Source organism: Colletes latitarsis, chromosome 1, assembly GCF_051014445.1.
Source record: "Colletes latitarsis isolate SP2378_abdomen chromosome 1, iyColLati1, whole genome shotgun sequence".
Lineage (NCBI taxonomy): Eukaryota > Metazoa > Arthropoda > Insecta > Hymenoptera > Colletidae > Colletes > Colletes latitarsis.
This window is the reverse complement of record NC_135134.1, coordinates 52,589,957-52,606,660: the sequence shown is the minus strand read 5'-3', so window position 1 is coordinate 52,606,660 and position 16,704 is coordinate 52,589,957. Positions and strand designations below refer to the sequence as shown.

The 16,704-nt window shown below is 38.3% G+C and overlaps 2 protein-coding genes and 1 long non-coding RNA gene across 4 annotated transcripts; 2 read left to right on the top strand and 1 right to left on the bottom strand.

Moving 5' to 3' along the window:
• Window positions 1-16: 16 nt before the first annotated feature.
• Window positions 17-16,285, top strand: LOC143343251 (uncharacterized). 2 transcript variants are annotated; one of them, XM_076767937.1, is made up of 4 exons: window positions 17-148; window positions 13,061-13,236; window positions 13,380-13,577; window positions 13,786-16,285. In XM_076767937.1, exons 3-4 carry the CDS (start codon window positions 13,480-13,482, stop codon window positions 15,785-15,787), a joined length of 2,100 nt encoding a protein of 699 aa, XP_076624052.1. In that variant the 5' UTR covers window positions 17-148; window positions 13,061-13,236; window positions 13,380-13,479; the 3' UTR covers window positions 15,788-16,285. The 2 variants fall into 2 exon arrangements, with proteins under 2 accessions (XP_076624052.1, XP_076624060.1); XM_076767945.1 differs by lacking the exon at window positions 17-148 and adding an exon at window positions 11,948-12,934.
• On the top strand, window positions 854-1,696 carry LOC143343519 (uncharacterized). Its single transcript, XR_013079984.1, has 3 exons — window positions 854-1,101; window positions 1,187-1,426; window positions 1,499-1,696. It is a non-coding gene; the product is annotated as an uncharacterized LOC143343519 (long non-coding RNA).
• LOC143343258 (uncharacterized) lies at window positions 7,136-11,945 on the bottom strand. The gene is made up of 6 exons (XM_076767960.1): window positions 11,556-11,945; window positions 10,801-10,958; window positions 10,496-10,700; window positions 9,399-10,417; window positions 8,963-9,264; window positions 7,136-8,852 (listed from the first exon to the last, which is right to left on the bottom strand). Exons 1-6 carry the CDS (start codon window positions 11,617-11,619, stop codon window positions 8,780-8,782), a joined length of 1,821 nt encoding a protein of 606 aa, XP_076624075.1. The 5' UTR covers window positions 11,620-11,945; the 3' UTR covers window positions 7,136-8,779.
• Window positions 16,286-16,704: the final 419 nt, after the last annotated feature.

Genomic DNA, 16,704 nt, shown 5'->3' with positions numbered 1-16,704 from the left:
AGAAAAGTAGTTGGACGTTATCGAAATAAAATTTATATATTATAACGAGGAAGATACATATCCCGAAATAACATGAAAGACATTTGCGATTTGCGATGTATCGAAATTGTACTATGTATATAACCACATCTACACAGAGGATATACAGGTAAATATACTATGTTCATACATAACGTACGTATGAATGTGCTATTTATGCACGAGTTTTGCTTAGTTTTGTACGCATGCGCGAGCGACACGTGGTGCAATTAGAAATTGAGACGCATGTCCTCAGTGTGTACAGAGATGCCAGATTCAGCACCCGGTGCCCTACTCACATATGCCAAATCACGCGTACGTGAGCTCGTAGAGTTTCGGAAAGTCGACAAAGGCAAACTGATACATGCTCTCTTTCTCGATTCTCCGAAGCTACCTGAAGTAATTTCGAACCGCCTCGTGAGAGCCGCTCAAGTTTGTCGTGGAATAGTACGTTATTTTCAACGATAGATGGCGCTTATTTTTCGACCTCAAACCCTCTGGTGCTAAAACGCCCAAGTTTGTCGTGGAATAGTTCGTTCCCCTCAACGCTAGATGGCGCTTATTTCCCGACCTCAAACCCTCTGGTGCTAAAACGCCCAAGTTTGTCGTGGAATAGTTCGTATCGTGCACGCTAGATGGATTTCTCGACAAGCTTGGGCTTTTTAGCACCAGGGGGCCTGAGGTCGATAAATAAGCGGCATCTAGCGTTGAAGGTAATGAACTATTCCACGACAAACTTGGGCGTTTTAGCACCAGAGGGTTTGAGGTCGAAAAATAAGCGCCATCTATCGTTGAAAATAACAAACTATTCCACGACAAACCGGCGGCTCTCTCGACTCGCACCAGGCGGTCCGAAATTACTTCGGGCAGCGTCAGTTTGCCTTTGTCGACTTTCCGAAACTTTACGAGCTCACGTACATACGCGTGATCTGTAATCTCTGGTATAAACCGAAGCGCCGAGTGCACCGTGGACACGTCTCATGGGAGTTAAGAGAGGCAGGCTCACATTTGCCTTCTCGCTCTTGAACAACTGAAATCCGACCTCACGTCAACGGCATACGATTCGGAATCTCGACTGCCCAGGTATTTTTACTTGCCTTTCCTATTACTCCTATTATTTCTAATTACTCCTGGTTTCTATTTGCTTCTAATAACCTCTGATGACCAGTGCTGACAAAAGTACAGAACTTCCGACAACTTTTGACACCACACAGCGACTGTTACTGACTGCTCCTGATTACTGCTTGCCTCTGCTGGACTCTGCTGACCATCGCTTATATTTCTGACAACCTATAACGATTACTACTGACTTCTGCTAACCTCTGTTGGTTTTTACTGATCTCTGTCAGCGTGTGTTTGTCTCTGCTAAACTTTCCTGGCCTCTGCCGAATGCTACTGACCACTGCAGGTATTCCTGATGATGTATAATGATTAATACTTACTACTGCATGCCCCTACAAGTCTCTGCTTGCCTTTGCAGGTTTCTACTTGCCTGTGCATGCATTTGCTGGCCTCTGCTGGACATTGCTGACCACCCCTGATGCTTCTAACATCGTATAACAATTACTACATGCTACTGTTCGCCCCTGCTGATTTCTGCTTGCCACTGCATGCCTCTGCTGACCTCTGCTGACCTCTGACAACATCTCCCGACATCAGCTGACCATTGCTGACCGTCGCTGACCACTGCTGACCATTACTGACGAATTGCGACACGATGTAATATAATATAATATGTTTATATGTATTAAAGTTTTGTATAATGTAAATTTATGGCAATAAATGATATAATTTCAAAGAATTCTATGTGTTCCCATCATTTTTACCCTTCTTTTCCTATCGAAATCATTCCCTTAGTTATAAGTTATAATTTTCTACGTTCCCCGGAAAGATTTCAAATTTCCCGCCGCCAGGAATTTTTGCGAATTCCTGGAAATGACGTCATTTCTAAGAATTCCTGAAAATTCTCGGAATCCCTGGAACTTACCGGTGTCCCTGAAACTTCTCGAAATCCCTGAAATTTCCAAGAAGCTTCAGGCAACGGCAAAAATTCCGGCCTGAATTTTTCGGCAAGAATTTTAGAGCTATTACGTAATATTACGTAATATTACATAATGTTACGTAATATTACGTAATTTTTGGCCGAAAAATTCCGGCCGCGAAAAATTTTGGAGAGCTATTACGTAATGTTACGTAATATTACGTAATATTACGTAACGGCTCTTTAAATTTTTGCCGAAAAATTCAGGCCGCAATTTTTGCCGCTGCCTGAAACTTCTTGGAAATTTCAGGGATTCCGAGAAGTTTCAGGGACGCCGGTAAGTTTCAGGGATCCAAGAATTTTCAGGAAATCTTAGAAATGACGTCATTTCCAATTTGGAGAGGGAAAGAGGGGTAAAAAATGATGAGAATACATAGAATTCTTTGTAATAATATCATTTATTGCCATAGATTTACATTATACAAAACTTTAATACGTATAAACATATTATATTATATTACATCATGTCACAAGTTGTCAGCAATGGTCAGCAGTGGTCAGCGATGGTCAGCTGACGTCGGGAGATGTTGGCAGAGGCCACCTTAGGTCGGGAGATGGTGGCAGAGGTCAGCAGAGAGTGGCAGTAGCCAGTAGTAATCGTTGTACGTTGCCAGAAATATAAACGGTGGTCAGCAGTGGTCAGCAGCGGTCAGCAGAGGCCAACGGAGGCCAGCAGAAGCATGCAGAGGCAAGTAGAGTCCAGCAGGGGCAAGCAGTAACAAGTAGTAATCGTTATACGTTGTCGGAAGCATCAGGAGTGGTCAGTAATGGTCAGCAGAGTCCAGCGGAGGCAGGCAGAAGTCAGTAATAATCGTTATACGTTGTCAGAAATATAAGCGATGGTCAGCAGAGGCCAGCAGAGGCTGGGAGAGGCTAACAGTAGCCAGTCGTAATCGTTATACGTTGTCAGAAGTAACAGGAGTGGTCAGCAGCGGTCAGCAGAGGCCAGCGGAGGCTGGTAGACATCAGTAGTAATCGTTATACGTTGTCAGAAATTGCAGGAGTGGTCAGCAGCGGTCAGCAGAGGCCAGTGGAGACCTGTTGAAGGGAGGTCGGATATTAGTTGTTCAAGAGCGAGAAGGGAAGTGTGAGCCTTTCTCTCTCGACTCCCACGAGACGGTCCGAAATTACTTCCGGCAACTTTGGAGAATCGAGAAAGAGGGCATGCGTCATTTTGCCTTTGTCGGGTTTCCGAAACTCCACGAGCTCACGTACGCGTGATCTGGCATAATGTGAGAGAGCACCTTCGATGCCTTTCTGGCATCTCTGAGTGTGTATCTATGACCATGAACTGACCACGTGTTGTATATTATCATGTAAAAACATTTATCGTATGTAGGTATTTATTATGTGGTAATGGAGGATTAACACGTTCACTGTAGTACTTCTTTTTCGTAAACTTTCTGTCAGGCAAATGTGTCCAATACTTTGTAATTATATCTTATACTGTAGTTTCATATCTGATAGTACTAATACAGTTTGTAGCCTGTAAACATTTTCCTGGTGTAAAGAAATTATACTTCAGACGCAGAGATATGGTTTAGACGGAACGTAGATACAATTAGGAGAATATACATATAAGATGTTATAGCCGACCAAAAATTGACATTTTTTTTACCTGAAACATGTTTCTAAAATTTAACGCGTACACCCTGTATAGTGAACGTGTTAAGAAAGGTAAATGTGTATCGATAAAACACGCAACAAAGGAACGAGAAATACTAACTTATGTAAATTATTGGTTTATTACAATCAAATAATAGTTAGCCGACATAAATTTTCTAATATGTATAACTTATATTAATTCATAATATTTCACTTACACAAGTAAGCGCAATAGTGATCCCATCTAAAACTACTCAGATAAATATATTACAATTCTTCAAATTACTAGACGAACAGTTAGGTAATTCAAGTTTTTGTACCGTTTGAACTACGAGAATTTTAAACGTTTTCTCAAATTCATTTCACGTCAAATTTGTTTTACCCTTTCTCGCCGAACGATTTTATGCATATAGAAAGAGATTTATCATATAATGAACACATTTCTTTCAAAAATGGAATATAGTCGAGTTTAATGAACACACGAAATGTGTCGACTATAATAGGAAGAGACTCCGATTTAGTCAGAATCCGCTTACATTATTTGTAAGGTATGTACATACGTGTCGCTTCCATTCCATTTATCATTCGTCTTCTTAAAACAAAATGCTTCCAGTGTCGTTTCTTATAATTCATTATTTTCGACATATCATTGCCTGGCTGAACCTCGTTGCTATACTTTTTTAATTATATAAGGTGGGGTAGAAATTTTGTCTATCTGAAATATTTCTGTTGTCTTTGGACATAGAAACAAACGTACATGTAGAAAAGTCATACGGTATATAGAGAGACATATTATGGTAGCATTAGTTTTTTAAGCGAAGATTTAGAGCAATTTTAAGATCAACTATATTTATTTAAACAGAACTTCATACCTTTTATCTTTAACGCGATAGCGATTGTTTTCGTGTACTTGTTTATTTGTCAAGTGTAAACCTCATAGCAGAAGTTATTTGACAACATGAACTATCATTGAGTAAAAGTTATATTGATAACTATCGATAATACAATAAAAACTTACACTATTTATTGTTGTTACAATGTATATGTTTACGTGAGTGCCACAAACTAGATCGACGAACAGGCAAATATGAGGAATCGTATCAAAGCGTAATCTTCAATCAGATTACGTTTTGTCGAATACATTTCGTTCTATATAAAAAAATTACGGAAATATTTCAGGTGGATAGTCTCTTTCTCACCTTATATAAATTCATTTTATTTCTGGATAAATAATGTCTGTCTTTATTTGAAAAAATCAACGTTAGGTGAAGGTTTTACACGAAAAATTAATAATTTTAAAAAACAAATATTTTACATTTTTCTATTACAATTGTTTCAAACAATCGCTATGACCGTTATGTTTTTGTCTTAGACGATTTCACCAAAATAGTAATTTTAATAATTAGAAATTCGCGAATTATTCTTATAAGCAATGGTTCGATGTCTATCACTGTTCATTTTTTCTATTTGATTTACAATTTTAAATCTGTAAATCTACATCGAAACAATAAAATACTTCATTAAAAATGATTAATAAATTTTAACAATTTTGAAATCGTTAGAAACATTTTCAAATGAGATTATTGCATTTTTAGTTTTACTTCGTGGAAATCTCTATATTTATGTAGATTCTGTCGTCTCGACGTGCTCGTTAATTTTGATTAAGAAAAATTCATGCGAAAAATTGAAACTATTAAAGTTTGGTTACCTATTTTTGCAACCCTCTGTATATATACTTATAGACATACAGGGTGATTTTTTACGATTTAATATGTAAATGAATTTACCTCGAAAAGTTGAATCGAAAATAAATTAAGATACAAAAGTTAATAAATTTCGAGGGGAATACAGAAATTTTATATAGAAATTGCTAAGAAGAGTTATCAGACATTTTATAATGTTTCTTCTAATCAAGTGTATCTTTAGTTTCCTCGAATATTGTTTTGTATCGTCGATATCGGTAACGTGATAAATTCAGTACATATTAGACGATTCATCCTGTACACATATGTATACACACGTAAAGAAATTATACGATGATTACTTTAGAATATTTTTCAGCCTTAGCCTCCAGGAATGACAACGATAAAGATTAAAATAACTAAAATATGTAGTTAATTTTGTCAAAATTACAAGTATTTTTGTTATATCGAATTTGTATAACATGTTACCTTATATCGATCTTGTCCAATAAATGCAGCTTGCGTTATACAATACTGCAGATTCACTGTGTAGTAAAGTCCATGGTGTTTGTAATTATAGGTTTACATTTTTTGCTATGTTAATAAACATACAATTTTTACAACCAGTTGGTTATGTACGCAAAATTCTAGCACATATAATTTCTTCTTTCTTTTAGTTACTATTGTTTTCCTTCATTTTGCTTTTAAATGTCACAAAGACAAATCAAATATCGATAATTAGCATATTCATATATTACGATACTTTCGATGCCTTTAATTCATTAATATTAGTAAAAAACAAAGAGTAGGATCCTGATCCTCGATGACTTATACTCCATGTTCGGTAACGCGTTGTAAAACGAAACTACTGATTTAGCGCATACACTTCAAACAGATCCATTCTTTTCTTAAGTTAAGAATCAATTAATTAGATTTTCCGATATCTATCGAATTTGATTCTTAAACGTGAAAGCTGTAAATAAGAATATGTGTAAGTTTCAACGTCGGCCAGTTTATGAACATAAAATCTACGATATTTTACGTCGAAGATAGAATACATGTTTGACCAATTTGAATTGCGAAAAAATCTTTTGCTTATAAAAAATCAATTCTGATATCGCGTAATAATGTTCGTATTGCATCGAGGCATGCAAAACATAAGTTTAAATAATATACAATATTTATGAAAGAAATAAATATCTATAATTTTACAAATATTTACGTAAGGTAACTATAGTTTACAGGTAATTATATTTCCGTTACAACGTGCTAGGCAACCCTTAAATGTGCCTTGTTTTTTTTAAATTTTATATCAGGTGAAAGTATTTCGCAAGGATATAACAAAAATTTATACGTTAATTAACGTAAATAATAAAACCTGCACATATGTACAAATACAATAAGATTTGTTATAATGACATAAAAATGCAGACCAATTTAATAATCACAATTTAGTATATTATCAACAATTATACGTTCTAGCGTTTATTAATCGCTACAATGTTTATTTTGGCAGCCCAGAAAGACAATATCGCGTGTCATATAAAAATGCAAATAAAAATAATTACGAAAGGAAACATATTTTTTGTGTACCTTGTTAATGCGTAATTTTCATTCGGTCCAAACGGGGACATTTCGGTGCTGTTGATTAGTCAGTCGAATTCTTAGATTCTATTAATAACCAGATGCTGAAATTATTAAAGATTACGCGTTTTCGGAAGTCATTCTTTTTTCATCTGTGATACGCTTTAAAATTCGCTAATTATCAATCGTAGATAATTAGCGTTCCATTCACTGTATTTCTATAGCGTATAATAAAAGTATGTACTATTATAAGCAGTTCCAAAACGAATGTAATTTTTCTTATTACCGTACGGAATACAATTGTATAGACATAAAAATTTTTATTTTTATATCAGGTTGTTAAAATCAGTCAGTGAAAATTTTCGCGATATATTATACGATCAAACTGTTTATAAATAGAATACAGATGACTACATTCAATTTTTTTGTAAAAAATTCAAGAAAAAATATATCACGAAAAGAGTATTTCACACGAAAAGTGAAAAGGTATAATTTTCCTGAGTATTAATTTATGTTTAAAGACGTTATATGTGTTTGTGCGTGCATGCATCCGTGGATTCTGTACACACACATACACATGAATATAATGGAAACGAATAATGTTTGCATGATAATAGAAAAACATATAACGTATGTGTGTATACAACACGCATTAAAGCTGATTCACACTATTCGAACCAATGGAACTTTTGAAATCGAACAATGGAAATCATAAATATTGTTACTACTTAGCGTATCGAAGGTCTGCATTTCACATCAAACACAAAGATAACAAATTTGATGATGTAACTTGATAACAATCGAAAATAGTCATCTTTCGATTATTTAATATGACCTTGCGATTTTCACTGATATGTATTTTCAAAAGACCTTAGAATGCACGCGTCTCACTAATTGGATGTGACAGTAAAAATACAGTCTTAAATTTTTTATAAGAAAAAATTGGAATAGGATGAAAATTTGTGAATAACGTTATCAACTAAATTAAAATATATTATACCATAAAATGGTATGGTACACGTAACTCAATAAGATGCAGAAGAAATACTGAATGGAATATAAAAATCGTATGTGATGAAGGTACTAAAAATTATTGTAAATGTAATGACATTGTGATAAGTTATTAAGTCGGTACTGATTTATGTGCAACGTTTCATTTTGTATTTTATATTCAATCTTTTACTATCGACGATATTATGTTCGAGCTAATAGAATGTTAATGTACTAGTTATGTGTAACAGTACGTATAGTGTGAACCAATCTGCTCTTTACACGTTATTGTATTATCCAGTTGCTAGAAATGTATGCATGTTCTTCGTGATTACAAGAATAATGAAGTTTATTACTCGACTCCAATGGAGATAAAGCGATAAAAATTGAGTTTTCATTCTTCTCGATTAATTTGTAACGAACGATATGCATCAAACATAGTTTTAAAAAAATCCTAGAGATGCTATAAAGCTATTTTGTTTTTTCAGTATTCGTTAAATCGAACCTATAGAATTTGTAAGTTGTGATGCTACGATAGGTATATCTAAAATTTGCTCTCACAGTATAATAACGTGTAAAGAACTGTGAAAGCAAAAATGTGATTCATCTTCATCATAGATCGTGCACTGTCTGAATACATGAATTACATGAACAGTTCAGATTTGTCAGTGAACGAGGTAGAAAACATATTTCAGTGAACCGACATTCTATTAATAACAATACGACATTGTTGCCCGCAACGTAATAAAACGTGAACATCGCCCATCTACCATAATACTGAATTTTGTCAATGGTAATGCATCATAGATCATCTTAATAGCTACATGATGTGTGGGAATTATATGTTATATTCTCGCGATTAATTTTCGTCCGACGATTCTGTTGAACTTTGTGGCATGGTATTGAACCAATTTTCTCGAACTCCGGTACTCCTGAAAATAAAGAAATATGTTGTCTGCTGCCGCCTACGATGAATAATCCGGCAAGTTCTTAATCGTTGCAGAACGATGCGATAATATAAATGAAAATCTTTTACAATTACCTTGTTCGTTGACGGGTACTTATGGGCAGTGTAAGCGAAGTTCGGTAATACTGAGGCGTAGTACTCGAAGCTGTTTCATCTGGTCTTCTATGTAATGTCATAGTTTCGTGTGGAGATGTAACTAATTCGTCCTCGTTATCCAGGTAGTAACGAGAACCTGTTGCGCTCTTGCAATTTTCACATTCACTTCTATAATCGTCAGTATCATCGTGAAGAGTAGGAAGAGCTTGCATGCTGCAAGTACAAGCTACCGATTCGAAACTTCCTTCTTCGTTGATTTCATTTGCTACGTTCAATGGCGGCTGGAACGAATAAAAAATACTGTCTCAGAATTTAACGGCCAAATTTTTCCAGCGTATTAAGGCTTCAAATCCAAGGATTACACTGACAAAGTTCGACTCTTGAAATCTGGAATACTTTGTACATATATATATACCTTAAAATCATTGCATTTTTCCGATTTGTGATCTAAGATTTGTCTTTCGGTTTGTTGTAGTCCTGACGAAGAAGGAGTCGCTGAAGGCTGTATTTGTAAATCTTCGTAAAATTTATTTGGATTTGTATTTTCTCTTGTATTTTCTTGATTGATTAAAGCGTTTTGCTGTACAGAATGTTGCAAATTTGGCGAGGCAACATTAGTTGGCGGGGGTCGTAGAAATTCGTTCTTGGAGCAATCGTTTATAATATCTCGTAATCTCGTACCAGTACGAGTGGTTAGAGTCCTAGGAATTGTACGGTGGGCAGTCACACTGGAATTGGATAAGGTCGCGGATATTGTAAATGCTCCAGATTGACGAGGAAGAGTAGTATGCGTTTGATAATTTTTTGGAATAACAGGTTGCAAGTTAGACACAGGTTGTGTAGGTATATCTGGATGCTGGCTAGCAAAGTTTGGGATTCCAATCGGAGTAGGTAGATTCTCGTAAGTACTCGTGCCCATAGTAAAACTTGTAGTGGAGGTTCCTACGCTAACGCCTGGGGATAGCGCTTCGTTTTGATTCGATTGACGATAACTAGCATATATATTTGGATTTGAAATTGGTCTACTCGGCGTCGACATTAAGCCGCTCGAATCTGTGATACCAGCGTCGCATATCAGCGTCGTTGGATTTCCATTTATTCCACTTTGTGTGCTTCCTACTAGCGATACGCTAGTACGACTATTAGCATTTGTCAGATAGCTATTTGGAAAATTTAGTTGAGGAAGTGCTTGCGGATTCATAGCTAAAAGAGCCTGCTCTGCTCGTGTCGCTGCCACAGCTTCCTCATAAGGGGGTGGAGCCTCTCCACGCGGAAAGTAATTGCTGGGTGGTTTCCATAATGGATAATTAGCTCCACACGAAATGTCATCCATAGGAATGCCATGCGACAATCCATCTCGTTCTAAGTATCCCATACTACCTAAATTTCTTTGGTCCTCTGCCAACTGTCTGTTCTGTCTTCCTGCCACGCAAACTTTTACAAGAAAATCAACATTTCTGTTCTATGATTTTAAGAAACAAACAAGTAATATGATTGTGAAAGGTAAAATACCTCGTATCTTTCTTTGGCGCAAGCGATGTATTAAGAAAAATAATAGACTCAATGACAGCACAACTGTCACAAAACTAGCAACAGATCGTAGTCCTATATCATAATTTGCAGTAGCATCGGTTGTATTGCTGCCAATCCCATCGGTTTTGTCCAAGCAAATATACTCGCAACAGACGTCGCCACGTAGGGAAGATTTACAATCTTCCTATTGAATGCAAAATGAATATTCAATTGCACGCTTCGTATCGTTGGAAAAGAATAATACAATGCCTTAAGCAATGCAACTACATTACTATTTAAAATACCTCTGCAAACTTGCAAATGAATGCTTTACACAATTTGGGATTGCCATTATCGCAAACGCACAACCAACAAGGTTCTGGACCAGGAAAGTAATATACACCACTTTCGAAAAATCGCCCTCGTTGATCTTTGCAGGTAACGCCGCTTTCTGCCCGAATAACTGTAAAATATTCGAAGAAAATCTTTGGAAAATTTCTTTAACGACGATCCACAATCTATCTGTTAACTCGTTTAAAAGTTGCACGTTTCACATGACCATTTTGCCGGTTACGAACTCGTGTCTCAAATTACAATCTGTACAGCAATTTGTATACATATACCATACGGCTGAAAATGTGGCGCGCGCATACCGTATCAAGCGAGCGAGCAGGTGAGCGGCAACAATACATGCGTCATATGCACGTTACGTCAATCAGTCCATCCAACTAGCGAGTTTTCGGTAAAAATTGTCGCTCGATACGAACGTACGAAAAAATGAAACCGTAGGTAGAACTGTTCGAATACGGAAAGCGTAAGAATTGCTATTGACGCGTAACCATAGATTACGTTATTCGAAACGACGAAGGTTGCTTGCTGATTCAACAAATTTTAGGCGCGCAGTTTTGAAGGAAAGCCAAAAGTGAATTACACATTACAGAACAAAACAGTAGAATCGGTGAACAGAGCTTAAAGATCGTGAATGGAACGTGGAGAAAGATTCGAAGAAAAAATAGAAAAGACAGGAGGATAAAGTAAAGAAAACACGAGCTTGACTCACCGTTAAAAAATAGAATAAACGCGGAAACTGCATAACCGAGAAGGTTGCTGCCGCTGTATCTCATTCTGCGTTCGTTATCTCATCATAATCGTAACCCCTCGACGCGGTGCAGCAACAAAGCGAAAGAAAGGATATCGTTGGACGTTTCAAACGGGGTTCCGTTCCGTCGACTCGACGTTGCGTCTCGACATTTTTCACGACACAATGCCAGCCAGCATCTCGCACTAATACTCCTGTATCACGGGCCGCTTATGCAGGAGCAACAGTTATTTTCGCACACCTGCATATCTTAGAAACTCTTCTTTTACTCCCAAGTGTCCTCGCACAGTATGCGTCCTCTCAAATAGGCACACCAACTTTCACCTACTTGCACCTACTTGCACCGACTCCCGACACCCGACACCCGGAATGATCGATTAGTAAACGGAGCAGCTATCGGTGTCGAGCACCGATACCGAAGCTACTGCCATCTTCGAGCAACTTCCACAGTCTCCAGCTGGAGCAATCGACTCTCTACCTGGTACTAACCATTTCGTTCTCTACTTGCTAGGCGATTGTTGTTGCCACTCTCCATTCGATCGCGTTGCCAACTATAATTATGATTACCTAACGTTTTCAATTTTCCAGTTTCCAAGCATCCGTAACAAATTTCGCTGTTCATTATCGTCCTCGTCTATCGTTTCTCTACAGCTTTTTACTTCACCGATAACTGTGGTTATTCTCTCTTTCGTCTTTTCTCTTTTCACATTATTACCTACTACATACGTGTTCTCAGAAACGTAGGTAAATTCATGTAGGTTACTATTTATTGATTTCACGTTGTTCCCAATGGAAAATAAAAAACAACGTTTCGGAAACAAAACAGATTCCTCTAACCTACTATCTGCACCCGAATCACACAATTAACAATCTTAAGCAAAATGTAAAGAAAATTTTCAAGTATACTGACTCTATTGTTCACCCTTTTTGCCTTAAAAATAAAAACTTAAAAAAAAAAACCAAAAAAATAAGAAAATTCTTGCAAAGGAAGATGGAAAGCAGAAAAACATGAGTATTGATAACATCTTATAAGCTCGTTAAAAGGGGATTTTTGTATTTCTCGATCACTATCTTGGGAGGGAGGAGAAGAGGAGCGGAGAACGGAACAAAATCAAAATATCTTAAATTAGTCGATTAGATTCCTTTCTTATGTATCGTTTTTGAAGAAAACAGTCATGGAGAAACACGACGATGCTCCTGAAGATGTTAAACGGGCTACCTCCATTGAGCGTGAAATAAAGAGGGGGGAAAGGGATGACACGTTCGAAGGATATCCACGGTTGCAGGAGAAGAAAAAAAGATGGGAACACTGTGATAACTCGTCTTCAAAGAAATCTAAGGCAAACCGAAGGCTTTTAATCTTTTCCAGCATTTCTCCTTTCATTTACCTTCTTCTCTTTATTTCTTTTTTCGCAACCTTTATCTACAGAAATAAATAAATAAAGTTGTAAATAATATTTTTTCAGCGAAGAACGAAGTCAGACGGGGATTGTTGCGAAACGCGAAGGGGAAAGAAAAAGAAGGCGTCAAAATTTGCAAAGATTTCGGTATTTGGGGAACCGTGTACAATACCGAAAATAGATGTCATCCCTAGACATTGTTTGACGAAATCAGATTACCTCGACGTATTGTCAACACCTAGGTGACATTCTAATTGATCCTGTTTGTTAGGTTGTCACAGACTCAACACAGAGTTGCGACAACACGACAGACAAGTTTGGAAAATCACTTGTAGTTAAATCGTACGCCAATGGGTTAATCGTAGGTTCTAAATATTGTTTACAGTCGTAGATGTCCACCAGATTGTGACAAGCAAATCGTGTTCAGAAGATTAAAACCCGTGTCGCCGCGAATCAAGGAATTGGCTCAACCACCGAGGCATAAAATGCTCATAACTTTACAGGAAGGTGCAGCAATATTACCACCGGCGCTTTTGGACAATCTCGTTAAAACTTTGGAGGATGAAACTTGCTTAACACCCGAGTAACGTATCGGTCGTTGACGCGATCTCCTCGCTAGTAGTTCTTTCAACAAGAAACGATCCTTAACACTTTGTCAACCGCACACTTTTTCGCAAACTCCGTGCATCGATACGACCTAACTTAAACTTTTGTAATTCCTTGGAATATTTAGATTAATAATATGACGTTTTAAACGATACTTCATCGTCTCTGCTGCATATTTGTTACAGACAAGCGGCAACCGTTCAACGAAAGAAGAAAGTTGGGAAGAAAAAGAGGGACAGAAAGGATCAATCGCTGTATAAAGAGGCGACTAAACCGAAGAAACCGAGCGTGGGTCCTGCGAGCATGGGATTGTTCGACAAGGATGCGGTCACCTGTCAATATTTAATAGCCGAGCATTTCGTCAAAAGCATTCTAAATTGGAAATGTCATATTCCGAAGTCGGAATTCAGCGACATCTCAGAAGTAATGGTTAAACGTCTGGTCGACGTTCTCGAATATACTCCTCCGCAGGACGAGGATCGCAAGTCGCAGCAGGTGCGTTTCTTGGCCGACGTGGTTGCCTGCTGGATATCCGGCGTGATGTCGGAAGTTGCGGAACATCAGAACGAAAAGCTCAAGGAACGATGTAAGAAGAAAGAAGAGGAGATGAAAGCGGAAGAAGAAGATGACGAGGACGAGGACGAGGAGGAGGACAGGGACGACGACGTGGACAGGGATTTAGATTGGCTGGATATCGAGGACGAAGAGGAAAGAGACGAAAAGGAAAAAACAGCGGACATTACTGACGTCGATATGGACGAACAAGGAAGAGAGGAAATGGAGGGTGTAGTCAAGGCTGAGATGCCGATCGACGAGGAAATGGAAGAAGAGGACGACGCAGCCGAAGAGGTCGAAGTTGAGGCAGAAACGACGGAGGCAGAGACGAAAACAGAAACAGCTACGCAAGATGTGGCAGTGGAAACTCCGACAGTTGAAACGGCACAAGCAGTAACCGAGACGGAAACGGAAGCTGAGGCGCAAGCAAAAGCGGAAGCTGAAGCTAAGGCAGAAGCAGAAGCTAAAGCAGAAGCAGAAGCTAAAGCAGAAGCAGAAGCTAAAGCAAAAGCGGAAGCTGAAGCAGAAGCAGAAGCTAAAGCAAAAGCGGAAGCTGAAGCTAAAGAAAAAGCGGAAGCTGAAGCTAAAGAAAAAGCGGAAGCTGAAGCTAAAGAAAAAGCGGAAGCTGAAGCTAAAGAAAAAGCGGAGGCTGAAGCTAAAGAAAAAGCGGAGGCTGAAGCTAAAGAAAAAGCGGAGGCTGAAGCTAAAGAAAAAGCAGAAGCTGAAGCTAAAGCGGAGGCTGAAGCTAAAGAAAAAGCAGAAGCTGAAGCTAAAGCGGAGGCTGAAGCTAAAGAAAAAGCAGAAGCAGAAGCTAGAGCGAAAGAGGAAGCTGAAGCTAAAGCAAAAGCGGAAGCAGAGGCGGAAGCTAAAGCAAAAGCAGAAGCAGAAAAGGTTGAACCAATTGTCGTGGAAGCTGAAAAAGAAACTGAGACTCGGGTAGAGCCAGAAGAAGCAGAAAAGAAGGTTCCCTCGATTATATCAGAACCAAAAGAGGTCACGGTAACCGAGGATTTGGAAGATTTGTTTAAGACCGACTTACCGTTCATTACGTTCGGTAAAATAATCGACACCGTTTACAAAATGATCGAGAGTACGCCGGAAAATACTGGCGAGGATCCGATAATAAACGGTATACATCGTGTGATTTACGAAAAGTTGACCAATATCGTGATGTTAGAGGATCCGAGTCTTTTAACGGAAGAACTGAAAGACGTAATGGACGTGGTGTGCGGAAAGATCGCGAATTGGTTGAGAAACATCCTGAGCAAATCTCAGATTGAATTTATGCAGCAATATGTACCAGTGGTCGAGTCGAAGGAAATCAGAGATTGGACGAAATGGCTGGAGAGCATCAGCGACGCGGCTATAAATTGGAACATATGGATACGTGGCGTGATCGAGAAGATCGTTGAGATGGAGGGACAACAGATCACCCGCGGTGAATGGCACGATTGGACAAAGTCCGTCGACACCGATGCTTTGCTTTGGAGGAGATTCCATCTGCAAACTGTGCATCAGGCGCATCGTAACTTGACGATGTTGCTCGGTCGGCGTGTCATTAAGACGGGAACGAAGGGAAGAACTCCCAACACCTCTGAACAGCTGATTAACACGACGGAGTTGCACGCATGAGGCTCGGTTTAAGACCTTTGGGTTATTATTCAAGCCTTCGGAAGAACGCATTTCCTAAACAAGACGTCGACGAGCATACCTCTCAAAGGATTGAGAGGATGTGCTACAGAATCGATACCACTCCAATCATTCGACAGACGTATCTACGAATTCTATTAGTTTCTATAAAAGTAAATACTGTAAACTCATTACAAATTAAATTGCCTGTAGTTGTCGGTTCAGCGCTTACAAAAGAATGGAAGTACGTTATCGTAGAGTAGTCAACATAAACGCGAAAGATAGACGTATGAAAATCGCACGACCCAAATCGAAACTTATCGGAACTGGACGAACGTTTTCAACTTTCAGGTTGATCGTGCAACAACGAACACATTAACCTACTTGCGATCGATACGATAACCGGGCGGACGAAACGGGAACGAGACGATCTATCGATAGATTCGGATCAATACAATGCAAATATAGTCACTAAGCGTATGTAATTTTTGGATGACAAAATAAACCGATTACCGTTGAACTTTAAAATCTAAAAAAATTGCAACGCGAAGCAATTTCAAATTTACGAAAAACCCATCATAAGACGATACCTCGTCTGTGATAAGACTAGAACCAATTCGTACCGACCATAGACAGCCATGGTTACCGATGAAACGGAGCCACAGACATCTATCGCCACTGAACAGACTACGATAATTACGTACGAACGCGACAAAATAGCGCGGGAAACGTTAATTGTTAATATGCATAAATATTTCTTAGCTGACTGAGAAAAACCTGAGCAGGCTGAAGTACAAGCTATGCTAGTGTGCTTATCAAGTTTATTTTTATACTTTTTTTTCTAATTTCCTTTAAACCGTATCATCTTTTCCTGTTTGAATAGTTTAACATCCGAACAGGCCAGTAACAAAGCAATAGCA